General features: G+C 43.5%; 1 protein-coding gene and 1 long non-coding RNA gene across 2 annotated transcripts in view; one reads left to right on the top strand and one right to left on the bottom strand.

The window, feature by feature from the left end:
* GNS (glucosamine (N-acetyl)-6-sulfatase) overlaps nucleotides 1-14,253 on the top strand; it is a 55,509-nt gene extending 41,256 nt beyond the window's left edge. Inside the window, exons 11-14 of the mRNA XM_060657067.3 lie at nucleotides 6,677-6,784; nucleotides 7,713-7,823; nucleotides 9,605-9,765; nucleotides 12,552-14,253. Of these exons, the coding sequence (XP_060513050.3) occupies nucleotides 6,677-6,784; nucleotides 7,713-7,823; nucleotides 9,605-9,765; nucleotides 12,552-12,630 (459 nt within the window). The 3' untranslated portion in view covers nucleotides 12,631-14,253. The remainder of the gene's footprint in view (nucleotides 1-6,676; nucleotides 6,785-7,712; nucleotides 7,824-9,604; nucleotides 9,766-12,551) is intronic.
* On the bottom strand, nucleotides 8,738-25,709 carry LOC144616894 (uncharacterized). Its single transcript, XR_013556724.2, has 3 exons — nucleotides 25,181-25,709; nucleotides 12,112-24,942; nucleotides 8,738-10,989 (listed from the first exon to the last, which is right to left on the bottom strand). It is a non-coding gene; the product is annotated as an uncharacterized LOC144616894 (long non-coding RNA).
* Nucleotides 25,710-27,049: the final 1,340 nt, after the last annotated feature.

Here is a 27,049-nt window from a genome sequence, read left to right as displayed (position 1 = left end):
TCTAAACTTGATTAGATACCCCTAGTATATAAACTTTCTTTTCACTCTGAGGAATTTGATGTCCTATGAGAGTGGGGTTTAAAGTAGAAAGTGTAGGGGCACCTGGGTGGCTCAGTCAGTTGAGCATCTGACTGTGGCTCAGGTCATAATCTCGAGGTTTGTGGGTTCGAGCCCGTGTCAGGGTTTGTGCTGACAGCTCAGAGCCTGGAGCCTGCTTGGGATTCTGTGTTTCCCTCTCTCTCTGCCCCTCCCCCACTCACCCTCTGTCTCTGTCTCTCAAAAAATAATAAACATTAAAAAAAATAAATTTAAAAATTTTTTTTAAAAATTAAAAAATAGCATAGCCTCGGTAGCTATAGAATTTAGCAAAGTATACTTCATTAATTTTAGTTTCCCCTTGGATGTTCAAGGGTATTACTGGTAGGAGTTTCCCTGTCGGTTTTGGGAAGGGCCCCACATGGGAGCTCTCCCTTGGGAGCATTGAGGAATTTGTGTAGGAGCTTTCAGGACAGTTTCTCTAAAGTTTCGTAGTTAATTACAAGTGAGATAATGGCCCCCGGAACAGCCATTTGATGATGCACTTCTAGGAGGGTATGATATGGAAGACCCAGTAAAGGCCATTGGTTTGGCAGACTTCTGTTTATGATTTTGGTCCAAAGTCCTCTCAAAGTGTTTGGCTATGGTCACAAGTTCAGTTAGGCCAGTGGCCTCTCATCCTGTCTTTTTATTAACCCACGAATCTCAGGAAATAATCCATTTACAAATAGGGCAGCTTGAGCAGATTGTACGGAGTCAGAAGTGCCATAGAAGAACATTTCCAAACAGACTTCCGACTCTGCTATGGATTCATCTTTTATTTTCATATTTGATGAACAGACCAACTAGTGCAGGCAGGGAAGACTCTAGGAATGGCTTTTAAAATATCAGTTGGTGAGGGCACCTGGGTTGTTCAGACCGTTAAGCAGCTGACTATTGATTTCGGCTCAGGTCATGATCTCACAGTTCGTGAGAATGAGCCCCAAGTCAGGCTCTGCGGTGACAGTGTGGGACCTACTCGGGATTCTCTCTCTCCCTCTCTCTCTCTGCCCCTCCCCTGCTCATGCATGTGCACTCTGTCTCTCAAAATAAATAAGCATTTAAAAAAATATCAGTTGGTATATTTCCAGCTCTTTATGGTCCTTAAGAGAGCTATGCTGGTGACCTAGGACCCTGAATATCATCGTCCTTGGGATTATGCCATTCTACTTCCTGCATCCATTTTTGGCCTTCACAAGGTCCTGCCAACATACGTGGAAGCTGATAAATATAGCAGCCTGGGGTCATAGGCCCTGGTAAGGATTCTAAACTCTTCAAAAAAAACTTAGGGCTCTTCCCTGGCTTTAGGAAATTCTTTAGCTATGGAACTTAGTCTGGTCTTTGACCAAGGAATGAAATAGATCTGAGAAGGATCACTTGCAACTGCAGGTAGGTTTATTTTAAAAGGTAACTTTTAAATCTCTTCAGAGTGGAAAGGCAGTTTTGACAGAATTAGTAAAACAAGAGTACTATTGTAAAGAAGGATAGAAGTGTGGGAGTCAGGTCATTTGTGACGTCTTTTATTTTAGGTACCTTTGTCTTTAATTTTTCCTTGACCTTTTGAAATGAATCTTTCAGTGAGGCTGTTTTGGAATCTTGAAGCCTTTTGGAAACCTACATATCAATTAAAATAGGTATCCCATTTTCATTTAATTCAGGAACCGTTTCAAGTACATCTCTTTTTTTTTTTTTTTTTTAATTGAAGTGTAGTTGAGGTACAATATTAGTTTTAGGTGTTCAACATTTATATATAATACAAAGTGATCACCACAATTCATCTAGCTGTCTTCTGTCACCAAAGTTATTAAGTTATATTTCCTATGCCGTACATTGCATTTCTGGGTCTTGCACATGTGCTGCCAAAGCGAGCACTCTGTGTCTTATTTAATAGCCTGTAGTTGGTACCTTTTAATCTCCTCGCCTCTTACAACCACCAAACTGTTCTCTGTATCTTTGGGTCCATTTCTGTTTTGCTCATTTGGGTTTTTTTGTTTTGTTTTTGTTTTGTTTTAGATTCTACATATCAGTGAAATTATATGGTATTTGTCTTTCTCTGACTTATTTCACTTGGCATAATACCCTCTAGGTCTTCCCGTGTTGTCTTAAATGGCAAGATTTCATTCTTTTTTTGTGGCTGAGTCGTAGTTTATTTTATATAAATATATGTATGTATGTATATACGTATATAAGCTTCATCTGTCCATGAACAGTTAGGTTGCTTTCATATCTTGGCCATTGCAAATACTGCAGTGAACATAGGGGTGCATATATCTTTTCAAATTGGTCTTTTCATTTTCTTCGCCTAAATACCCTGAAGTGGGATTACTGGGTCCCAGAGTAGTTCTGTTTTCCATAGTAGCTGTGCCATTTTACATTTCCACCGACAGTGCATGAAGGTTCCCTTTTCTACACATCCTCACCAATACTTGTTACTTCTTATCTTTTGAATATTAGCCATTCTGATGAGTGTGTGGTATCTCGTGGTTTTCACTTGAATTTTCCAATGATGAGTGATGTGAGCATCTTTCACGCATCTGTTGGCCATCTGTTTGTTGTCTTTGCAGAAATGTCTGTTCAAGCCCTCTGCCCATTTCTTTAAGTTTATTTATTTTGAAAGAGCACGAGCACAAGCAAGGGAGGAGCAGAGACAGAGGGAAAGAGAATCCCAAGCAGGCTGCATGCTGTCAGCGCAGAGGGGCTCTGACGAACTGTCAGACATGACTTGAGCTGAAACCAAGGGTTGGACATTTAAAACTAACTAAGCTACCCAGGCTCCCCTGCCCAATTTTTAATTTTATTTTTGCCTTCTTGCCGTTACCTAAGGAGACCAATCCAAAAAAAATATCCCTATGTTTTTTGGTAGCTGTTTTATGACTTCTGGTCTAACATTTAAGTCTTTGATCAATTTTGAGTATATTTTTGTATATATGGTGTAAGAAAGTGCTCCAGTTTATTCTTTGGCATGTAGTGTCCAGGTTTCCCAGACCATATATTAAAGAGACCATCTTTTTCTTATTGTATATTCTTGCCTCCTTTGTCAAATATTGACTGTACGAGCATGGGTTTATTTCTGGACTGTCCTGTGCCGTTGATCTATGTGTCTGTTTTTGTGCCAGTACAATGCTGTATTGATTACTGTAGCTTTGTAATATAGTTGGAAATCAGGGAGCGTAATACCTCTAGCTTTGTTCTTTCTCATCATTGCTTTGGCTATTTGGGGTCTTTTGTGGTTCCATACAATTTTAGGACTATTTATTCTTGTAAAATCCTGTTGGTATTTTGGTAGGGACTGCATTGAATCTATGGATTCCTCTGAGTAGTATGGACATTTTAACAATATTAATTCTTCGAGTCCATGGGCACAGTATGTCTTTCCATTTATTTGGGTCATCTTCGATTTCTTTCATCATTGTCTTAGTTTTCAGAGTATAGATCTTTCACCTCCTTGGTTAAATTTATTCCTAGGTATTTAATTCTTTTTGATGCAATTGTAAATGGTATTTTCTTAATTTCTCTTTCTTACAGTTCATTATTAATGAACAGATTAATGTGTATTAATTTTGTATCCAGCAACTTGACTGAATTCATTTATTATAATACTTTCTTGGTGGAGTCTTTAGAGTTTTCTATATCCTGTTGCCTGTAAATAGAGACAGTTTTACTTCTCTTCTAATTTGGGTGTCTTTCCTTTTGCTTATCTGATGTGGCTAGGACTTCCAACCCTATGTTGAATAAAAGTGGCAGGAGGCATCATAGTCTTGTTCCTGATCTAATCTTCTCTAGTGTGTATATATATATATTTTTTTTTTTTTTCATTTCATTTAGTGTATTCTTCAGCTCTGATTGGTTCTTGATTATATTTTCTGTCTGAAGTTCTGAAGTTCTCATTGTTCATCCATTCTTCTCCCTACTTTGGTGAGCATCTTTATGACCTTCTCCCTACTTTGGTGAGCATCTTTATGACCATCAGCTCTTTCTCTGGTAGATTGTTTACCTCCATCTTCTTTATTTCTTTTTCTAAGATTTTGTCTTGTTCTTTTCTTTGGAACATACTCCTTTGTCTCACTTTGCCTCTCTGTTTCCACGTATCTGTTCTATTAAGTAGATCAGTTATATCTCCCAGTCTTGAAGAAGTGGCTTTATGCCAGAGGTATCCTATGGGGCCCAGTAGTGCCAACTCCCCTGGTCACCCAGGCCATATGCCCTAGGGATGTCCCCTGCATGGGCTGCATGCACCCTCCTGTTATGACTGGCCTGCAGTCTATGTTAACTCACTGGTGTGCAAGGCAGTTCTCTGGTGCAGCTGGCTGTGGGCAGGGCAGCCTTCGGGTGCTGCTGTCTACAAAGTCCAGCTGTAGCTGTTGCGGGCACCAGGGCAGGGGCGCTCATGGGGAGCTCGAGTGCCAGACAAGGCAGCCCACTGGGTGTGGCGTGGCAAGAGGTCACTGGGGAAAGGTTCTGGTGCTGGCTGAGGCTGCCAGCCAGGTGTGGCAGAGTCAGGTATGTTTCTTAAATGAGTGATCTTCTCTACTTGTCCCCATAAGGGCCATTTTAAGCCTGGGCTCTGGGTTGTTTTTAGGAAGATTTTGCTATTGTTGTAGATATTACCTCAGGTACCATAGTTGTTAGATATAAAATAAGCACATGTGCCAGAAGGTGGTACACTCGACTTAGAGTTTAAGATGCCCTTTAGCTAAGGCTTTGGATTTCTCTGAGCCAGTCTAAATACCTAAATGGGATGTACCACTGGGTTGGGGGTTGGTGTTTTACAGTGTAGCTCATTGGATAGAAGTTGGTGGGTGACCACCTGTCCATCCAACCCATACCATGACCAGTTTATCCTATCACAGGAGTCTTCTTGAGGTGGCAAGCGCTCTAAAATACTCGTGTCCACCAATTTTTCAGGCTATTTGGCTTCAAAGATCCTCATTAGCAATAGTTTTTATCTACACAAAAGACGACAAACACACACCTTAACATAACAGCAGGAACCACGAAATGTTTACTGCAGACTGGCCAAGAGAAGGCCATATGTACCACCAGCGATTCCCAGCGTGGACTCAACCAGTAAACTCCAGTAAATGGGGATTATGGACTGGAAATAGATTGCAAATAACTGGGGAACTGCAGATTGAACCAAGGGCTGGGGAGTTAGGTTCTGAATGGAACATTCTGCTGTCTCAAGGTGACCAGCTGAGCCCTGGACTAGAAAGCCAGTTAGACCAGGAGCTTAAGTCAGACCCTCAGCCCTCAGAAATGGCAAAAAGATCATGAACTCAAAAATGGATTTGCGATTATCACGCCTGTGGCTTTCATGGTCCCTAAATGCTGTCAGAAGTTTGCTTCAGCTCCTGGCACCTACTACCCAGTCTGTTAAAAATTTATTCAGTGATTCATGAATCACGCAGCAACTTCTCTACAATAGAAGGGCACTCTGGAGAGGTGTAGAAAAGGAAAGGGTTTTTTTAAGGCAGAAAGGCAGCTAAAGGAAATTATTAACAAAGAATGCATCGTTTCATGCGTGGTCACCCTCCTGAGGAGAACAGAAAGACCCATCGGGCAGATTACCTCCCTAGTACTAACCAAGTAATTTCAAGTTGACTGGTTAAATAAAGGTTACATTCCTGGAGGGTTGACACTCAACTGGGTTAGGGTAAGTATTAAGTCTAGGTTTGTTGATGTAGGGTTTAGCACAAGTGACTCCATTCTGGGCCTGCCGTCTCCTAACACCGCAAAGCAGACTTTGATTAGTAAGGCTGAAGACCATCTTAAGAGCACATTCTAACCTGATCTCCCTAGCTCCATCTCTCCACCCCATCTCTTAGACTCTGCTACTGGGATGACTTTTCTAAAGGACAGCCTTGATTGTGTTACTTCCCTGCTTAAGAGCCTCCCGCTGCTTCCCACCACCTGCTGCTGTTTACAGAACAAGTGGGCAGCCTCCTGTCCATGCCGTTTTCTGTGTGGTTGCCACCCTTGTCTGAAAGCTGGATTTGGGGAAACCTTACTACCCCATGTTCTTCCTTCCAGTACTCCTGTTGTCCTTTTGATCCAGAACTTTTTACTTCTGTCGCCTTCCTCCTTTCACCATGTGTGAGCCTGTCTTCAGCGCTCCTACTTCAAATGCTGGTGCTTCTTTCCTTTCACTCCACGGATGTGCAGTGAAGACTAAATGAGTTCATTTACGTATGGTATCAACATTCTAACCAAGAAGAATTTTGAACCTGTTATAGTCCTCAACGCATAAGCTGTGTTTAATTTTTGTCCTTGTGTGTATTAGCCTGTAAATTTCTTCAGATGAGTTAAGAACTCTTAGATATCGTTTATAGTTTCCATTCCTGACCTGCTTCTCAGAAGTAGTCTTGGGAAGTAACTACTAAATGCTCAAAGTATTTGACCATCACTTGGAAGGGCTCTGTAAATACCAAACATGATACTCAGAAGCCTTCATCTGCATTAGTTTTTGTCATTCTCTTTAGGTGCCGAATGCACAGTCCAACCAGCTTTGACTCCCGTGTCCCCTGAAGTAATAGAATAAAACTTTGTGATCCTTATCACATTCTGTATGCCTCACAGAAACCATTTTTGTTCTTCCTTCCAGAGAGGTGCCAGTAATCTGACGTGGCGGTCTGATGTCTTGGTGGAGTATCAAGGAGAAGGCCGTAATGTCACCGACCCAACATGTCCTTCCCTGAGTCCCGGAGTATCTGTGAGTTGGCTTAGATGGTTTTCTTACCAATAGCATAGCAAGGCATTGGTTCAGACGTGTCAGGTACTAAAACCCCAAATCTGAGTCTTGCTCCTCTTTCACTTGACTTTGTCACTTGGCTGTGGAGATTAGTAGATGAAAAGTAAATTCAGTAGTCCTGAAAATGATGCTTCTGATCTATTGGCAGAATGTGCTCCTTGAATTCTTGCAGTTTTTATAACAAGTGCATGTATCTGCCCATATTCTTATCTATACCTCTTCCCAATAGCAGTACCATTTTTTTTATTAGGGAAGCTATCTATCCGTGGCACTCAGTAGAGAAGTGGGGTTGCCACAGTTCTGTGTAACTGCCATCATAAGTGTCTTGCATTGGTGGCGGTCAGGCTGGTGATGGAGGTGGTAAGAGCACGTTGGCTTCACTTTGGAGAGTGGGAAATAGGAGAGTTAACTCTAGATAGAAGCCTAATACCAACGTGTAAGGATGTAGTGAAGAACCGACCAGAAGTTGGTAAGGAAAACATGAAAAAATAACTTACCTGCAACTGGTTCCACAAAGCTCATTTAGCCTTTTTATCCAAGTGTTTAGGGCGAGCGTTCTTTAATATACCATAGACACGACTCACAGGAGATTGATTCTGTCTCCTTACCATCTGTCCCACCCATTTTCCAGTCGCTCACTACCACGAATTCTCGGCAGGAGATTAGCAGACAGGGATGGCAAGAGTACGAACAGAACTACCACCAACACATGTTCCTTAGGTTGGCCAAAAGAAACAAAGCCCCATATCTATTGATTTGCTTCTCCATGGAAGGTTGCCTGATTTCGGTCCAGTTGTAGGTCTGGCTTGAGCCAACTTGGTTGCCCCTGTAGGCCGGTGTTACGTATTAGAAGAACTGTTTTCGTTTAACTCTTTAAATCTCCCTACAGCAATGCTTCCCAGACTGTGTCTGTGAAGATGCTTACAATAACACCTATGCCTGTGTGAGGACCATGTCAACACAGTGGAATTTACAGTATTGTGAGTTTGACGACCAGGAGGTAAGAAGGTCCCCACTTCCCCCACCCCCTTGTGTCTCGTGCCAGTGCTTTGTTGGCTGGACCTGGTAGCAGAAGAGCAAGTCCAAGGATGTTCCCCGGGAAAGATAGGTTTCTTATCTGTACTTCCATTCAGGCTTCCTTCAGTGAAGAACATGGAATCCACGAGGCCATACTGCGCCTCTGTAACTGTGATCTTTCCGGATGGGATTCTCTCCACGCCTACCACCACCCAAACACCCTTTAAATGCACAGTCCACTTTTTCAGATTGTTGCATGCCTGGTCTGTTTGTTTCTCTGATAGTTTGGGGTCAGAGTAAGACACCTCGACTTCTGTGGAGCTGTAAGGAGTTTGGGACATTTCCTAGAAGGCTTACTGGCAGCCAGCTTGTTCAGAAACTTCTGTCCCCACAACAGCACAGTCCAGAGCTGCTCATTTAAATAGATGAGCAGGGGGGGGCAGGACCAGGAGTTTCCATCCTCATAAGAAGGTGGCTTTTAGGGGCACCTGGGTAGCTCAGTCAGTTAAGTGTCTGACTTTGGTCAGGTCACGACCTCGCAGTTTGTGGATTTGAGCCCCGCCTGCCTCAGGCTCTGTGCTGAGAACCGGGACCTGCCTCAGATTCTGTGTCTCCCTCTCACTCTGCCTCTCCCCTGCTTGCACTCTGTCTCTCTTTCAAAATAAAAACATTTAAAAAAAAAAAAGGCAAGGTGGTTTTTAGCCAGCACAGATCAGTGTGGGTTGTCTGAGGATCTCCTGCACTGCAGTCCCTTGTGCTTTCACACTCTATCTGCCTGTGCTCACCTGCCTCATCTGGCAACCCACATCTTGCCACGGGGAGCCGAGGCTCATTGTGTTTCTCAGAAATGGACTTGCTCACCATTTGTAGCTCCCGAGCACTTTGAAAGAAGCTCTGTTGCCTATTGTCCAAAGCCCATTCTTGTTTCTCCTTCCCCCATGATGTTTACCTGCCATCTTCCTAGCCTATCACTTAACTCCACTTAGGAGAACACAGTACAGAGTGGGGGGGATGGTGATATTAAATAGAGCTAATGTTAGAAACAATAGGGTTAGATCCTTCCCCACTTGGGAAGACATCCAACACTGCTTTTAAAACAGGAAACTTTAGCATCTGTACAGCACGAGTGACTGTACTTTCAGATCTGTTCTCATTTGAATCTTAACAGTTCTAAGGCAGAAACCTTCAAATGTCAACTCTCACTTCTATAACAATATTACTGTTAAGTCTAGTTTCTGAGACTCGCTCTTTGAGGGTCCTCCCTTCTGTTCTGCTTTTATTACATAAGGTCATAAATGTCCCCTCCTGCCTCTGCTTGAAGCCCCAGGGTGTGCCAGAGGCTCCTCTCCAGCATGGGCCACAGACCTGAAGCATTTTAACATAGTCTCATGTATACCCATGGGCTCTTTTAGGATCTTGAGACCAGAAAATGTTCTCCTGGGCGCTGCCCTTCCCTTCCCACTTAGAAATAATTCACACGAGGGGCACCTGGGTGGGTCGGTCAGTTAAGCGTCCAACTTCAGCTCAGGTCATGATCTCACTGTTTGAGAGCTCACTTTTCAGTGAGTTCAGGCCCCCTCATCGGGCTCTGCGCTCACAGCTCAGAGCCTGGAGCCTGCTTCGGATTCTGTATGTTCCTCTGTCTCTGCCCCTCCCCCGCTCACGCTCTCTCTCTGAAAAGTAAACATTTTTTAAAAAACTCACATGAGGAATATTTCAAATATAATGCTTGCTCTTCTCTTTCCTCCATCTTCATTCTTGTAGGTGTTTGTGGAAGTCTACAACCTGACTGCAGACCCAGACCAAATCACGAACATTGCTAAAAGTATAGACCCAGAGCTTTTGGGGAAAATGAACTACCGGCTAATGATGTTACAGTCCTGTTCTGGACCAACCTGTCGCACTCCAGGTGTTTTTGACCCGGGGTAAGTTCCCATTTTCTTCGAAGGCTTTGTCAGGCTTTGTCAAGCTGTCGGTGGCAGTCGTGTGTGCTTGAAGGCAGAGAAAGCCTGAGGGGTCCTTTTGGCTTTGAGCTAAGCTGTGTTTCTTGTTCTTCTGCTTTGTGGTAGGAGTACTGTGTGTTAGTGCATTTGCCTGTTGTGCTGGGGAAATGAGCCCTTTGAAACTTCTGCTCTGTGGTGCCAGTAGCTACTTTAGCTGGAGGCCTAGCCCTACTCCCTGCCACATGGGGCTCTTCTTCCTCCCTTTCCTCCTGTGACTCTTTTCATGGTACCCACTTGATTGCACTGGTGACAGATGGAGTTTCTTTAAAGTGAGCTGACCACCTGCTACCTGTCTCCCTAGCGCCTCCAAGAGGTTATGCCTTCATTTCATTTCTCAGAAACCCTGATTAGAGGAACTTGAATGCTTGCCAGTAAACTTAGTAGGCTGAACACACAAAATAAATTAGAAGGTACAGACTTCAAATGTTTAAATATATAAGCCCACTGTAGTATATGAAGGCAGAAAAGGTTATCACCTACTAAGCGGGCTCTGTCCCTCCCACTCATTCCTCTGGAACAGTTACCCTTCACCAGTGACGTGGGGTCTCAGCACACCATGCATTTCAGCTGCATGTAGCAAGAAACCTGTCATTTTGGGTTTAAGATTATGAAATTTAAAGTTGAATTTTCACCAGGAAAGGATTATTTTAGTTCTTACATTGATTGTAGGAGAAATGGGAGATTGATGTCCTAAGCTGATGGAAAGGAGTAATTTGAGTAGTAACTTAATTATTTAGCCAGCCTTCTGTGAAATATTTTCAGTACACATTAGAGAGTAATATATGTGAATGAGTAGAGACACTGGATAATAGACTTCTGATGAAAGAAATGTAATACTTTTGCTTCTAAATACGGTATACACACTTGTAAATTCTAAATCCATGTCGGTCAGGAGCTCTTCTGCAAGATAGTGAAATGCATCCTCACTTACACCAGTTCCTTGAAGCAGGAAGGAAGTTCAGTCTCTAAAAGGCACAAGACTTTTAGTTGACACATGCTGATTTTGCAGTTTCCAACAACTGTGCTCAGAATGTTTTATCAAATCAAATTAGATGTCTAGGGGCACCTGGCTGGCCTAGGAGGTAGAGCATGTAACTCTTCATCTTGGGGTCGTGAGTTCAAGCCCCATGTTGGGTATAGAGATTACTGGAAAAAAAAAAAAAATAAAATCTTGGTAAAAAATAACTTCAGATGTTTATAGCAGTCTCTGGATGACTTATGAACTTAGATGATGGATTTAATCTTTTATCTTTTAATGTTTATTTTTGAGAGCGAGCACAAGTGGGAGGTGGGCAAAGAGAGAGGGAGACACAGGATCTGAAGCAGGCTCCTGGCTCTGAGCTGTCAGCACAGAGCCCCACATGGGGCTCCAACCCACGAACCATGAGATCATGACCCGAGCCGAACTCGGATGCTTAACCGACTGAACCACCCAGGTGTCCCATCCTCTATTTAAATCTTGAATGGAGAGTCAGGACTTAACACCTCTTGAAGTACGGTGTTTGGCCAAACAGTCCCTGACCGTGCTGCTTCTGGAGCGTGGACCTGCTGTGCTGGCAGCCGGTTGGCCAATACGGCAGATTCCTTCAGTCTTCTGAGCATCAGCCCATAAGTGTTAGGACTTAACCATAGAATTTCCATATAGTCTTTAGAGCCCAGAGGTAAATGTGCCCAAGGGTCACCCTGTTAGGACTGATAGGCAAGATCTGACTCCCAGGCAGGCTTTGTTTTGTAACTATAATTTAATTGTCTTGTTCACATTCTAAGAAGCTTATAACCAAGACTCTAGATGCTGGCTTTACTAATGTCAGCCCCAGCTATTTAAACTTTTTAAATTCCTTATCAACAGCATATTCCTTCCCACCAAACATTTAGGCTTATACACTCTCTGAAAATGGAGGTCAGCAGACTAGGTCCTCAGGCCCAATCCAGCCACCACCCTTTGCAAATAGCCACATTCATTTACATACAGCAACAGAGTTGAGACATAGTTAGGACAGAGACCGTATGGCCTGCCCTTGTTCTAAAATAATGCTAAGTAAGAATGAGTTTATCCCTAAAGATTGCAGGTAAAAGGAAAATATATTATTTCTAGCCTGCCTGTGTAAAATGTCTTTGCAAACTACCCTCTTTAGTTTTACCACCCAGGGGAAAGTAAATGCTGACTGGTAACGTGACACTGGGCCGACTGATATTATGTGCCAGACATATTACGTGAATTGAATTCCCGTACGATTTTATTGGTAGCTAGAGAGGTTAACGACTTACCTGAGTTCATAATGAGCCAGACAGAAATGTCTGTCTGAGGTGCACACCTGTGCTCTTGCCTGCTGGTCTGTGTGAACTGTGAGAGAAGGAAGGGCTCTGAAGCTGCTGGTCAGGCTCCGACAGGGGCTAGCCTCTGCCATTGGTTACTTTACACCTTAGGGAGTCCTCCTCCCCCTCAAAAACCAGCTCAGATCTTGTCTCCTAATGCCTCTCAAGATTATTTTACATCATTTTGTGCTTGCTTGCTTGTGATGGGAATGCTCTTAATTAGTAAGTTCTTCTGTTTTGTACTACAGACTTTGCCACGAGATTCCTTTCTGGGGACTTAATTGTTCCTTTTATCTTCCTTCCTGCCATCCTTTCCACCGAACATTCTGAATGAGGAACATGGCGGCTAACTGGAGTTGATGTAACATCCTTTTTCTTTTTTTCCTCCTCAGATACAGGTTTGACCCTCGTCTCATGTTCAACAATCATGGCAGTGTCAGGACTCGAAGGTTTTCAAAACATCCTCTGTAGCGACCTCTGCAGTTGGGTCCCAGCACACCTCTGTCTGATGAAGTGATTGTAGTAGGTTTCTGTAGCTAGTCCTCAAGACCATGCCTTGAAGAGTTTCTGGACTGGCTCTAAGTCCTGTTTGAAAAAGCAACCCAATCAGCTGACTTCCTTGTGCAATGTGTTAAACTGTGAACTCCGCCCACACGTCAGGAATGGCTGTCCCTTCATTCACCTAATAACCAATGCTCCTGAGGTCTTTGTCCTCACCCACACCCTTTCTGTCCTGGGGTCACAGTTCTTGATTATTCCCCATGTGGTCATAGTCTGAATTACTTGCTTGGGGGCAGAGGGGTGGTTTACAGCTTAACCACTTCACTATCAAAAATACCAACATCACATGGCTTGAAGAATAACCCTCAGAGCTGAATCATCAGAGCAAGAACAAGTACCGCCATTTTCAGATTAGTAGAAATACAGTGTGTATAATACCCATCACAATGTGATAAGGTCACAAGTTCAAAACCTGTCAGCCAAGCACGGTTCGTGTTGTTTTGGTTTTTTTGTTGTTGTTGCTTTTTATGCATTCTGGGCTGATGCTACACTTAAATAGAACAGTTTTTGGTACAGGCTAATAATTCGAGGTAGTTCTAAAAGTGAAAGCCGTGGACTTCCTGGTGGCTGCTAACCACATGGAGTACCAGTCAACAGAGGTATCAAGGGAATGTTTCTTCTCCTGATAATTACTCCTCTGAGATCCCAAAAACAAAATGGCTTAGGTATCCTATCCTAATATTTCTCAGTAGAGGAAAAGAACTTCCAAGGGTTGGTGAAGGTTGCATTTTCTGAGGGCCTTCTATAGACGGGGCTCTTGGGTGGACAGGTTGAAGGGCTATTGTTGGGATTTAGTAAGTGCCTGTCTAGCAGGGAGCCTGGGTTTCAATTTTGACTCTCTGCATTTTGTGGACATTGTGTTCATTTGTTACAGTTTTTACAAAGTTCCAATTGCTTTACCCTACCTTGTTCCCTTTTAGAGAAGTTCTTCTGGAGGGTTTGGAGTCTTGCATAATTTGAGCCGCATTCACTGTTCCCCCTGGCAAAGCCAGACCTTGTTGAGGTTTCCTGTATAGAACACCTACATTTGTATGTTTCTGGGCTCAAAGACCAATCCCGTTTCTACTGTTTTCTTCACAAGAAAGTTATCTGTGGTGGGACAGCAGGGGGAAGAGGAAGAGCTGTGGTTTATAACCTGTTCAACTCAGGCATTAGTGATTTTAGCTTTATGTAAGGTCTTAGGTTGAGCTTTAAGCACTTTGTAAGACATGGCTGTAAACAACTTCTCTATCAACTCTAGAGAGCCATGTTGGGTTAATAGCCATTGGGTTTATTCCTTTACCTCATGCAATCCCAGTAACTGTGGTGGTATTTAGAGGTGAAAGAGGCAAGTGAAAGAACACCTCTGCTGTGAATGTTTTAGGGAAAGAAATTCTAAATATTTTGTAACTAAAAGCAAACTACACTGTTAAATATGGGTATTAGCTTTATTCTACACTTTGATTCTTAACATTAATCAGTCAACTTCTACCTTAATGAAAGTTGACCATAGTTATTCCCGAATAAAAAGACACCAATACTTACCAGGTCTTATATTGTGATGTCCTGTTATTCAGTTTTAGGTTGCTGGTTCCTGAGAGCAGGTAAAGTTGTAAGAGCAACACAAGTCAGCTGCCCATAGTGTCCCTGCCACACTGTTCTTACATTCAGCGATTTCTGTTTGGGTGGGGGGATCGGGTGCCCTCCCTATGTACCTCTCCTATATGTGGTACACTTCCCACTAACCTTGGAGTGGCCTATAATTTCACTTTCTCTTAGACTGGCTTCATTCTGGATCTGTGCTAAAATCATCTTTTGTGAAGAGGCCTCAGTTTATATAGCCTAGCAGACAACAAAATGCACTGAACTTTTCAGAATGTATATGTACAAGGAACCCACTGCAAGAGGTTTGGCTTGTTTCTCTCTTAATTGTATGAATTTGAATTTTGATTATTTTCTCTTTTAAAGAAGGCCAGGTCTGGACTGGTTGGTACCCTTCAGAGTAGAAAACTAACCCTTAGGAGGGATCCAAGGCCATAGGAATGAATCGAGATTCTGCCTTACAGAATTTCCTATTACAGAGGTCTCCCTCAAATACAAAGTGGGGAACCCCTTTTTGAGTATCTCTGAATTTGACCAATGGTACTGTTACAAAGTACGTTTTTAATTCACGATACTAAGGTTTTTGTACAAAATCGTAACAGTAGCCATGGAAGTCATAGCCTCATCTGTGAGAAACATTCTTAAATTTATTTTTACCATCTAAATTAAATATTAGTGCTTTAAAGCACTAAAGAAGGATTTCTCCAGGGTCCTTATTAAGAGGAAGCAAGTACTTCTGATCCACCAGTGACCTAGGTGGGAATATTTGGGTTTTCTACTTACACCACCACTTGGGTCCCACACTGAGTGTTGTGAATTCCTGCGTTTGCATCTTCTGTTCCCAGAAGTTATTCTGCCGTGGCTTTGTGTCATCTCGAGTCACCTGACTTAGAAAGTGCCCTTCCAAAGACCCTGTTCACTGCTGCACTTTTCAATGAATTAAAATTTATTTCTGTTCTAGTGGGAAATGTGTCCTTTGTTTTAGTCCACAAGTAATTTTGACAAGAGTTTTTTTCTTTGTCATGCTGGTTAATGTTGTCATCACTCACCTAGGACTGGAGAATGAGCCCTTTCCTCTCTAGGTGCTGTAGTCTCTACCTCGAAAGCTCTTTTTACATGTGATCTGCTGACCAGTACCCCTGAACGAGCACCCCTAAATGAAAAAAATAAGTCTTTGTGCATTTACGGCTTTGCAGGAAAAAAAAAATCTTGGCAGGCTTTAGATAAAACTAAGCTTAATTTCCAGGGTACTTTCCCTTGATGTCCAGTCATGTGATCCACTGCCCTAAACAAAGAAGGACTTTTTTTTTTTTTTTTTACATTCATTTTTGACAGAGACAGAGCACTCGTCGGGGAGGGACAGAGAGAGGGAGACACAGATTCCAAAGCAAGCTGCAGGCTCCAGCCTCTGAGCTATCAGCACAGAGCCCCACGAGGGTCTCGAACTCACAAACCGTGAGCTCATGACCTGAGCCAAGTCAGATGCTTAATTGTGCCACCCAGGCGCCCCATTAAGGACTTTATACAGGTGTTGACAAACATTCACTTAAAGGGAGGTCTCTGTCATAACTACTTAACCAGTGCTGTAACACAAAAAAGTAACTACTCAATACTTAAATGTATGAGTGACTCTGTTCTGAGAAAATTTTACTTCCCAAAACCGGCCAGGATTTGCCAACCCCAGACCTAGTAGGTTGCCTCCTATCTTACAAATCATAAAAACCTGGGGCACCTGGGTGGCTCAGTTGGTGGAGCCTCTGACTCGATTTCAGCTCAGGTCATGATCTCACGGTTTGTGACATCAAGCCCCGTGTTGAGCTCTATGCTGACAGCACAGAGCCTATTTGGTGTTCTCTCTCTGCCCCTCCCCCATTTGTGCATGTGCTTTCAAACATTTTTTAAAAATTATGAAAACCAAGTAGAAAAGATGTTAGAGGACATCTGTAAACTTGCCAGATCACTATACAGAAAGTAATTTGAAGGGCGCCTGGCTGGTTCCGTTGACGGAGTATGCAACTCTTGATCTCAGGGTTGTATGAGCCCCATGTTGGATGTAGCAATTACTAAAAATCTTAAAAAAAAAAAAAAAAAATGTCCAAATAAAAGTGTATTTCTATATGCTTTCCTAATGCTTGGCTAAATTATAAAAATGTAATTTGTATCAAAAGGTGAGGCCAACAAAAAAGAAAACATTTATTTGTACAAAGTAAGGCTAAGTACAGACTATACCAGATCATTTTTCTACCTTAGCTCACCTCCCAAGGAGACTACCCTGCCCTGTAGAACCAAACTCCCTACAGAATTCATCTTTGTTTCATTTTCTTCCTCCATTAGCAATGGGCTTGAAAGGCTGGTCACGGGTGTACCTTTAAGTCTGCTGTGGGAACAGCAGACTCAGAGAACCCAAAGGCCCCAAGCTAAGGCCCCTACAGAAGGGCTAGGAATTCCCACAGAAGAGCTTTAGATGTGGGACATGGGTGCCTGCTTCTAGACTAGCATAGAGCACAAGCATTCTAACACTTCATCTTTCAGAGGAAACGTCCATGACCACCTTCTGCCCAGGAGAACCGAGGTCCACAAATATTCCCATAACCTGCAAGTCTGACTGATGCTGACAGGATAGATACAAAGGATGCTTATAATTAGTACTTATCATAATAAAGCACATCTGCAGAGTAAGTTTTTTTCCTTCAGCTGAATTTATCCAAGGTCACATAGCTAATTAAAGAATCAGGATTTCAAAGAAGTTCTGGCTTCAAAGCCAACTTGGCTGTCTCTGATCTAAGAAGGATTTTTCCCTCCTCCATTTTACATCTGAGTGCCTACTCGCTGCCTGGTAGTGAGCTTGGTTATGAAGTGGAATTATTCTATTCCTGAATATTCTATGTCCTGTCTATTCTAGGACAGTATATAGATTGGCAAAAGTAAATGTATAGTAAATGTAGATTAATTTCATAAAGCTAGTGTAAGGTTAAAAGGCAAAGGTAGTAAAAAAAAAAAAAAAAAAAATAGTACAATTAAGGGATGCACCAAAATAAAATGTGACCTCAAAAACATTAAAAAGTTGGGGGGGGGGGGGCAAAAATGTGTACAACCTATCAATTTAAAATAGACTGGTATAAGTTCTTTATAAGCCTCATGGTAACCACAAGGCAAAAACCAAAAGTATGTACACATCCCACTACAGAAAGTCATCAAACCACCAAGGAAGAAAGCAAAAAGAAACAGCTATAAAACAGCCAGAAAATAATTAACAAATGATAATAAAGATAAAAAAGATTTTAATAGCAGTAAGTACATACCTACCAATAACTACTTTAAATATGAACTAAATTCTCCATTCACAAGACACAGAACAGCTAAGTGGATTTAAAGAACAAAACAGGTGCCTGGGTGGCTCAGTTAACATGACTTTGGCTCAGGTCATGACCTCACAGATCGTGGGTTTGAGCCCCGTTTCAGGCTCTGGGCTGCCAGAGCCTGGAGCCTGCTTCAGATTCTGTGTCTCCCTGTCCAACCCTCTTCTACTTGTGCTCTCTCAAATATAAACATTTAAACAATTAAAATTAAAAATAAAACACAAGACCCATCTACATGCTGCCTACAAGGGACTCACTTCAGCTGTAAGGATACAGACAGACTGAAAGTGAATGGATGAAAAAAGATGCTCTATACAAACACAACCAAAAGTGCCTGGTTTTGGGCTCCTTGCTGAGCATGGCGCCTGCTTGGGATTCTCTCTCCCTCTCCCTCCCTCTCTCTCTCTCTTTCTCCCCCCAACTCCCCTACCCAAACTCTACAAAAGCAGGGGCAGCTATATGCATACTTTGTTTCCAAGCCTATTTTGTCTAATAAACAAAATAGGGCATTACATAATGATAAAAGGGTCAAGCCAACAAGAGGATGTGTTTCTAAACATTTCTACAACATTTATGCACCCAACATAGAAGCATCTAAATACATAAAGCAAATAACAGACTGCAAAAAAGAGGAAACTTGTCCCTGATACCTGTATTTACAGGGAAACGAGTTTCAGACTAAGACAAGGAGGTGTCGCTACTGTGCAGGTGGTTTCTTAATCCCATCCCACAGCATGGCTTTTGGAAAAGAAGTCAAAACGGAGCTCCTCTCTTCACACCTCACGTAGCTATTGCAGAATGGCTGTGGTAAGCCGGCAGCCAAGATGGTTCCTAACGACCTTGTGTAGTATCTTTCCACGACGCATTGGGGTTGGCCCACGTGACCAGCAGGATGGGAGATGGGACGTATGTGACACTGTGTGACTTCAGGACCTGGATCATAAAAGACGTGACCACTTCCCCTTGCCCTCCAGTGGTTCTGGAGGAAGCCTGCTGCCACATCATGAAGGCACCCAAGCAGTCCTATGGTTAGGTCTGTGTGGAGAGGATCTAAAGCCTCCTGCAAATGCCCAGCCCCAGCTTGCCAGCCAGCCATGTGAGGGAGCCATCTCAGAAGCCTGTCCTCCAGCCCCAGTCCAGACCCACCACTGACCTTGGCGGCAGTCATCCGAAGTGTGATCTGAAGAGACGCCCAAGCAAGAACCATCCAGCTAAGCTGCTCCCAAACTCCTGACGCACAGAAACCAGGTAACATAATAAGTGTTGAATGTTGTTTTAAGCTGATTTTGAAGTAATCTGTTGTGCAGCAATGTATGACTAATATAAGGACCAAAAAAGCTGGTTATCAAGACAGAAACTGAGGCAAGCCTTTTGCCAAAACCTATTCAGCCCAGGCCCGGGGAAAGCTGTCTAGTGGTAGATGTTCACCTTGTCTCCACAGCGGGAAAAAGTCTTACGTGTGTTACATACGTGAAGAACATAAACCAACACTGGCTCCCAGCTATCGTTCCAAAACCAAGTAGAAGTTTCTCTGTTGGAATGGTCGCTTAAATGTTCTCTCATGTTGTCAAAGACTTTAATGGATGCTCTTGGCTGGCGGGCTCCAGTCACAAATCCAATCCTCTCTCCAGCAGGTGTCCGGAACCTCCAGAAGCTGGTGTGGGAGAGAGCCCTGCAGGGGGGCAGAGCGGCTCTCTCAGCTACAGCAGCAAGCCCACATTCCGACTTGATGCGGGAAGCGCCTGTTGTCAAAACCAGATCGGCACTCACCACTGCCTTGCTCATCCCAATGCTAGCAAAGTAGCTCAGAAGCAAATCGCATTCTGTTCCTGCTAAAGTCTCTGAGACAGCGGCTCCTTCGCGTATTTTTCTTCCCCTGTCCCCCCATCTCCTAGCACCTCCCAGATTAGGTGAGCCGTAACTTCACTGGGCCTGAGATCAACATGACAGCCTGGATTCCTTTAAAAAACTTTGTCACCTAGCCGGGTAGCCTTCAGCCTTTGGCTATGCCTTTATGGATGCTCCCAGGGAAAATGAAGCCTGGGGTGTCAAGTCTGGTCCCCTATGCAGCACAGGAGAACAAAATCTGGGGGCCCCAGTCATCCTGCCCTGTTATTCCTGTAGTGCTGCCGGAGGCCCTAGCTAAGTTCAGCCAAGGGTGAACACTGCAGTTCTGCCTGCATAGGAACACCTGCCTGTCTCAAAGCTGCCCAAGTGGCTGTTTCCAGACAAGACTGTGAAATGTTGAGTCTTCCAAATGTTGTGCCCTGCAGCTGAGAGAGCTACAAAAAGTAAGCTGAAGATATGGTCCAGCCCCCAAGGAGAGTTGTATGGAAGGGGCGGGTGGAAGAGCATTCACATGTTTGACCACGCTGACCAGGAAGGAGAGGCCCCAGAGTGCACCTGCATGTGGCTCTCTGGTCAGGGTGTCTCAGCATCACTCGCCCCACGGTGATGGTGACAGTTATCCCTCGTCTTAGCTGCTCTGAGCATTGTTGCTCTAACTTGTCAGGGAAGAAAGACAACATTCTGCCACTGTATCTACGGGGAGCGCAAGGGGAAGTCAATGAATGTTGATTTCATGGTCTACCAATTGCCCTAGAATCTTGGGTGGTTTGCTTAGTTTTGCTTTAACTGTCATCTTTCTGAAGCAGGGGTTTCAAAAACAAAACAAAACAAATGTTTCTGCTTGGGAAAATGTCCCTTTTAGAAACAGCATCCTAGGTGACGCTTCTAGGTGAATTTTAGTGTCAATGCCATAGGTAAGCATCTTAGCCTAGTGGTAAAGCAGCTATTAACACCACTGCAGGACCAAGAACTTGGAAAAATAATACCACCTTATAGGGCATTAGGCTTTATGGCCTAGAGACTACCTTCACAGTTACCATTGTATTTGGTCTTCACATCAGCCCTGGGGGTAAGGGGGCAAGGAGCAAACAGGTGATGCTCTACTTCATAGGGAAAAAAAAAAAGAAAAAGAAAAAAGGTGTGATCCAAAGCAACTGCCACTGTAAATTTTAACTCTGCCCTTGCCAAATAGAATTATTTAATCCTAAAGTTCCTGTCTCAGAATAAAGGAAAAACAGCAAGACTGATGCTGACAGAACATGCTGCCGAAAGGACTTTAGAAACCAGCCCCCACCGTGTAGAAGACATTCATGTAAGTTACGGAATCTACGAGGCAACCCCTCCTCATCCTTAAGATCTCAGCTCTAACTCACTCTCACAAGGAGGCCTTCTCCAGCCGTGTAAACACTCATAACAGTCTGTACTTTACCATCATAACACTTACCAGTCTGTATTACACATGGACTCTGGTTTCCATGGAGGGGCCATGAGGTTATTTCTCATCATAATCCACCCAGTACCTAACATCTTCAGGGTGATCCATACAGGTACGTTGAATGAAAGAAATTAAAACAGGGGCACTTGGGTGGGTCAGTCAGTTAAGCATCCGTCTCTCGATTTCAGCTCAGGTCATGATCTCACTGTTCATGGGTTCGATCCCCCACATGGGGCTCTGTGCTGATAGCACGGAGCCTGCTTGGGATTCTCTCTCCCTCTCTCTGTACCTTCTCCACTTGGATGCACACATGCTCTCTCTCCCAAAATAAATAAATGAAACTTCAAAAAAAAAGAAGAAGAAATTGAAACACTTCATGTTCTATTCAAGTTTCTTTTTCTGCAAAGAACAGAATATATAAAGCGTTAAAAAAAACAACAGGTAATTATAAGAATACAGATATCACAGAACCCAACAGTAAATCAGATTTTAAAAAATAAATAAGTCATTTTTCTTTTTGTAACTTGTTTTATTTTTTTAAGTAACCTCTACACCCAGTGTGGGGCTTGAACTCACAACCCCAAGATCAAGAGTCGCATGCTCCACTGACTGAGCCAGCCAGGTGAACCAGATTAACTCACTTCAAATATAATTACAATTAATTCCAAGCTGTTGACTGAGAAAGGAAAAAAAGGAGGGAGGAAGAGGAGGAAGAAGGAAGAATGGAAGAGAGGAAGGATGGGGAAGGGGGGCGGGTAGAAGGAATGGAGAGAAGGAAGCAACCATAATCATAATTCTCATTTTAATAAGCATAAACCCTACTGTACTTCCAATAATATGAAAGTAAGTTTAAATGTTAAAGGAGAAAATTACTGGGGAACCTGGGCGGCTCAGTTAAGTGCCCAACTCGATCTTGGTTCAGGTCATGATCTCACGGTTCATGAGTTCGAGCCTCACATCAGGCCCTACCTTGATAGTGCAGAGCCTGCTTGGAGTTCTCTCTCCCTCTGTCTCTGCTCCTCCCCCCCTCTACTCTCACTCTCAAAATAAATAAAGGAAAAAAAATTATTGGTCACATGCATAAAAGTTACATACTGCAGATAATTCCCAAGGAACCAATATGTTGGTAGCAGTAGTATCATCTGCACTTGTCATTTGGCAAGCATTTCAGAAACTAGGCAAAATTGTAGGCAAAATATGTAGAGCTCTTTTTTTTTGCACACAATTTTTTTTATGTTTAGTTATTTTGAGAGACAAACAGCGTGAGTTGGAGAGGGACAGAGAGAGGGGGAGATAAAGAGAATCCCAAGCAAGATACACACCATCAGGGCAGAACCCAGTTCAGGGCTCAAGCTCACAAACTGTGAGATCATGACCTGAGCTGAAGTCAAGAGGTGGACACAACCAACCAAGCTAGCCAGGTGCCCCACAAAAACAGCAATTTTTAAGGAAACATTTCAACACAAGAACCTAAAACATGAACATCTCAAGTAGATCTGTACAATCTGTAGTGATGTCACATTCGCCTCTTATTCCTGATATTGGTAACTTGCATCTTTCTTTTCCTGACCAGTCTGGTTAGGGGATATTAACTCTGCTGATGTTCTCAAAGAACTGGCTTTTGGTTTCATTGGTTTTCTGTTTTCTATTCCACTAATTACGACTCTTTAGTACTTCCTTTTTCCTGCTTACTTTGGGTTTACTTTCCTTCTTCTAGTTCTTAGGGTGGAAGCTGAGGTCTATTTGAGCCCTTTCTAGGAGGAATTTAGTGCTAAAAATTTCGCTGTTTCCACTCTTGATCCCATTGTAGAAATGGGCACATTAGTACAGAGCTCATATAAACAAACATGGTTCTTTACTGGAGGCAGAGGGATAGCTGAAAAATCCCAGGTAGCTTCTGGATTTACTCTCCATCTCACAGAGACCACAGAGCCTCTCCTCTGCTTCCCTCTGCTCTGTTCTGCTTTCTCTGCAGTCTCTCTCCCCTGCTGACACAAGGTCCATGAGGTCCGAGTACCCACTGCTGACTAACTAGAATCCCTGTGTTTAAGATTTTGAGAAAGTTGAATTGATCAACAGCCCGTATCAGAGGTCTAAGATCCAACTAGCCACAGTCAGGGGCCCAGGGTCATACTGTATGTAAAACTGTCCTTTCCAGGGCTAGGGAAGGCAGGTCAGGGAGACTCCTCGCAGGCTAGCCATTACTCTCAATTTAAAATCAGTTTGTTTAAACACATGCCATGTGATTTCATGTCTGTGTGGAATCTAAAACACAAAATAAATGAACAAAAAAGCAGAAACAGACTCATAAATACAACGGACTGAAGGCTGCCAAGAGTGGAGGTGGACAGAGGACTGAGCAAAGTGAGTGAAGGGAGGCAGGAGACACAGGCTTCTAGGTATGAAATGAGTATGTCTGGGGAGAAGAGACAACATAAGGAATATAGTTCCTGGTATTACAATAGTATTGTATGGTGCTACATTTGTGGTGAGCATAGCACAACTACAGACTTGTTGAATCACTATGTTGTACACCTGAAACTAACATAACATTGTGTCAACTACACTAAGTGTTGTGTTTTTGGGGGGGCGCCTGGGTGGTTCAGTGGGTTAAGCGTCCAACTCTTGATTTTGGCTCAGGTCATGATCTTGAGTTCAAACCCAGCTTGGGATTTTCTCTCTCTCTCCGTCTCTCTAAATAATCATTTAAATAAAAAATAAAAAATAAAAAAACCCACAGAACATTTATCTGGAAGAAAGGCCATGGAACTTGGACTTTTCTGAAGGCCAACACCTGAGTTCCCCAATCACTGTGGCTGCCCTTGCATCCTTTATTGATATGGCATTAGATGATATGCCTGATTTTACCTAAAAATCATGGACTCTGAACATTTTTCTTGAGAGATTACACATGCAAGAAAAAAATATTTGAAAGGTTTGCCATTTTGAAAAGAATCTGAAGACCCCATTTATGTGTAGCTCAGAATCAAACATCTGAGTTTAAGCTGTTGCCTTCCAGCTGCCACAGTAATAATTCAAGGACTGTACTATATGTATGGTTTGATGCTCCAGAATTCCTAGAATTTAAGCAAATCTTAACTGCACTTGAAAATCAGAAAGCTCTGGAGAGCAAAGCCCCTTGAACTCCACTTCAGAGAAGAGGAAACACACAACAGGATTTCATTAATCTCTCTTGCCAGTAAAGGTGCCGAAAACAAGGGGAGGCTGCAAACACCCCCAATCTGTGCCACTATAGCCGCATTCAAGGTAAGACTCATTTAGAAAGATTGAAAAGAACTACTCTGGTTAAAATAACTCCTGTCCAAAAATGAAGCCGAAACCCCAACTTCTTTTGAAGTTACAAAGAGCCCTGGTGTTCTGCTGTTTGTGTGCAAACGTTTAAAAATTCCAACCTTCACGGTTCTGTTTGGAGAGGAGCTTGTGGGGTTCAGCTGCTGCCAAGTGCGACCTCAGCCAAACAGGAGTCCTAAGTGTCTTTGCAAACCGTTATTTAAGATCAAAAGGGCCTGTCCTCTACCCTGCCATTCTCTCTCACCTTGTAGAATTATAGGGAAAGGTCTGCCAAAAAGCAAAATGAAACCAAAAAGCGCCACCCAAAAACCCCAAACAAAACAAAAAACAACCCTGCAGGTGACATTTCACCTGAAGGCTGTTATTTAATGCTGCCCGCTCCCCTCCCCCTCCCCCATTTCCTCCCCTCACCCCTGTACAGAGCTGTTCCTCTGCACACTTGAACATGTGGTGATTCACACCACACAAGTGTGTGCTCTAAGGACTTTGAATAATACTTAGTGCCCTGGGTTCCTGTGGAGAGACTCATCCATCCTTGATGGGGGAGTAAAGCTCCAGCCTTCTCCAAGGGGAACAGTGAATTCTCCCTGACGCTATTCTTCCGGTGGTTCCAGGGAATTGCCATGCTAATTGCAGTGAGAACGCAGGCCTGGCTACCTGCCCTGTCAGTCTCCAGCACAACAGAACCTGCAAATGAAAACACAGGCAGACGGTTCACTCTAGGTAACTTGTAATCACTTCAATGGAATTGCTAAATGCCCAACAACAACAAAGGAGGATAAAGCACTCTGACATCAAGGCCGTCCTTTCGTTTCCCACAAATCCCAGCTGTACCCGGACGCCTGGTAGCAGACGAACTGCCCGTTACAAGCAACATAAGAGGGTTTTCATTGGCAGTTGAACTGGAAGACCGCATGGAACTTACAGGAAGACCAGAGAGGCCGGGCAGCTCGGCTGCAGGGAGCCAGCTCTGCCACCCTCGGAGAGGCCATGGGGAAGTTGCGGGACCTCAGCGCATTTCCTCATCTGTAAAATGGGGGTGTTGACGGCACCTACCTCACGGAGGAGAAAATGAGTTAATACGTATTAAGGTTTTGGGATAATGCCTGGCACATCGTCAACACTTTGTCTGAATTTGCTATTATAGTATAGAGACTTTCCCTCTTCTTTTTTTTTTTTTTTAGTTTTTTTAATGTTTATTTTTGAGAGAGAGAGAGAGCGAGCGCGCACGTGCGAGTGCAACAGGGGAGGGGCAGAAGAGAAATGGAGAATCCCAAGCAGGCTCTGCACCGTCAGCACAGAGCCTGATGCAGGGGCTCAAACTCACGAACCATGAGATCATGACCTGAGCTGAAACCAAGAGGTAGATGCTTAACCGACTGAGCTACCCAGGCACCCCTCCCCCTTCTTTCAAACACAAAATGCAGTATTCACCGTTCTTGGGGATTTTTCAAAATAAGAAAAAAAATTTTTTTTTTTTTTTTTTATTTTTGGGACAGAGAGAGACATAGCATGAACGGGGGAGGGGCAGAGAGAGAGGGAGACACAGAATCGGAAACAGGCTCCAGGCTCCGAGCCATCAGCCCAGAGCCCGACGCGGGGCTCGAACTCACGGACCGTGAGATCGTGACCTGGCTGAAGTCGGACGCTTAACCGACTGTGCCACCCAGGCGCCCCCAAAATAAGAAAATTTAAACAAGTTATCAATTGGTAACTAATTCTGAAAAGGGAAGAAAAAAAAAAAAAAAAAAAGCGCCTACGGCAGGCAGCTAACTCCCTTTAAGTGATAAAAGTTCCAAAAAATTCCCCCTGCACCTTGGGTAGTAACCCAGGCTGAACTCCTAAATTCCTTTGGATGGTTCATCAAAACACACCTTTATCTGAAGCCATCATTTTGTTTTTATTTTAGAGAGAACGTGAGCAGGGGAGAGGGGCAGAGGGAGAAAGAATCTTAAGCAGGCTCAGCACAGAGCCCCACGCGGGCCTCAAGCCCACAACCCTGGGTTCATGACCTGAGCCGAAATCAAGTCTGACCCTCAACTGACTGAGCCACCCACAGGCGCCCCACACCATCATTTTCTACTATAGTATTTTCACTTATAAAAAAGCTATGGTACTTGGAATGTTTCCCCCTCACCAATGGGTGCAGCCTCGCTATTTCACCAACGCCTCTAGGGGGCAGTGTAGCAGAAAAAAAAAACACTTGCCTCGGCGGGCATGGAGGTCTGCACACAGAGCATATTACCCGGTCACCATTGCTGACCACCAACCACTCACCATCCCATCATACCGTGTAAGACAGTCATGCTGGCCAAAAAACACAAATACCTTTAATGTTAACAGTGGTCTGTTTCAAGGACAGGAGACCTAAAGGCAGGAATTGAGGGTAAAGGGAGAGGATTTCTAAGGAACTGATGATAGCCCTCCCATTTGGTCGTGGCCACAGGCTGCCCACCTTATGTCAATTCTTTGTTCACATGCTTTATATGCGTTTGTGTTTTGTTTTTTTTGTGAGAGAGCGAGAACGCATGCACGTAAGCCAAGAAGAGGCAGAGAGAGACGGAGAGAGAGAGTCCCAAGAAGGCTCTGATGCCAGGCTTGAACTCACAAATCATGAGATCCTGACGGGAGCCGAAATCAAGAGTCAGACACTTAACCAACTCAGTCACCCAAGTGCCCCTTATACACTTTTGAGTGGATGTACGTTTCACAATTAAAATGTGCTGTATGGGCAGACACTCGGCTGGGGTTATTTTCCCCAGAGGATAAGACAAAGGAAACAACCCCTGGGGGA

Source organism: Panthera onca, chromosome B4 (assembly GCF_046562875.1).
Source record: "Panthera onca isolate mPanOnc1 chromosome B4, mPanOnc1 haplotype 2, whole genome shotgun sequence".
Classification (NCBI taxonomy): Eukaryota; Metazoa; Chordata; class Mammalia; order Carnivora; family Felidae; genus Panthera; species Panthera onca.
Note: the sequence above shows the minus strand (reverse complement) of the source record. Positions and strands in the feature narration are given on the sequence as shown.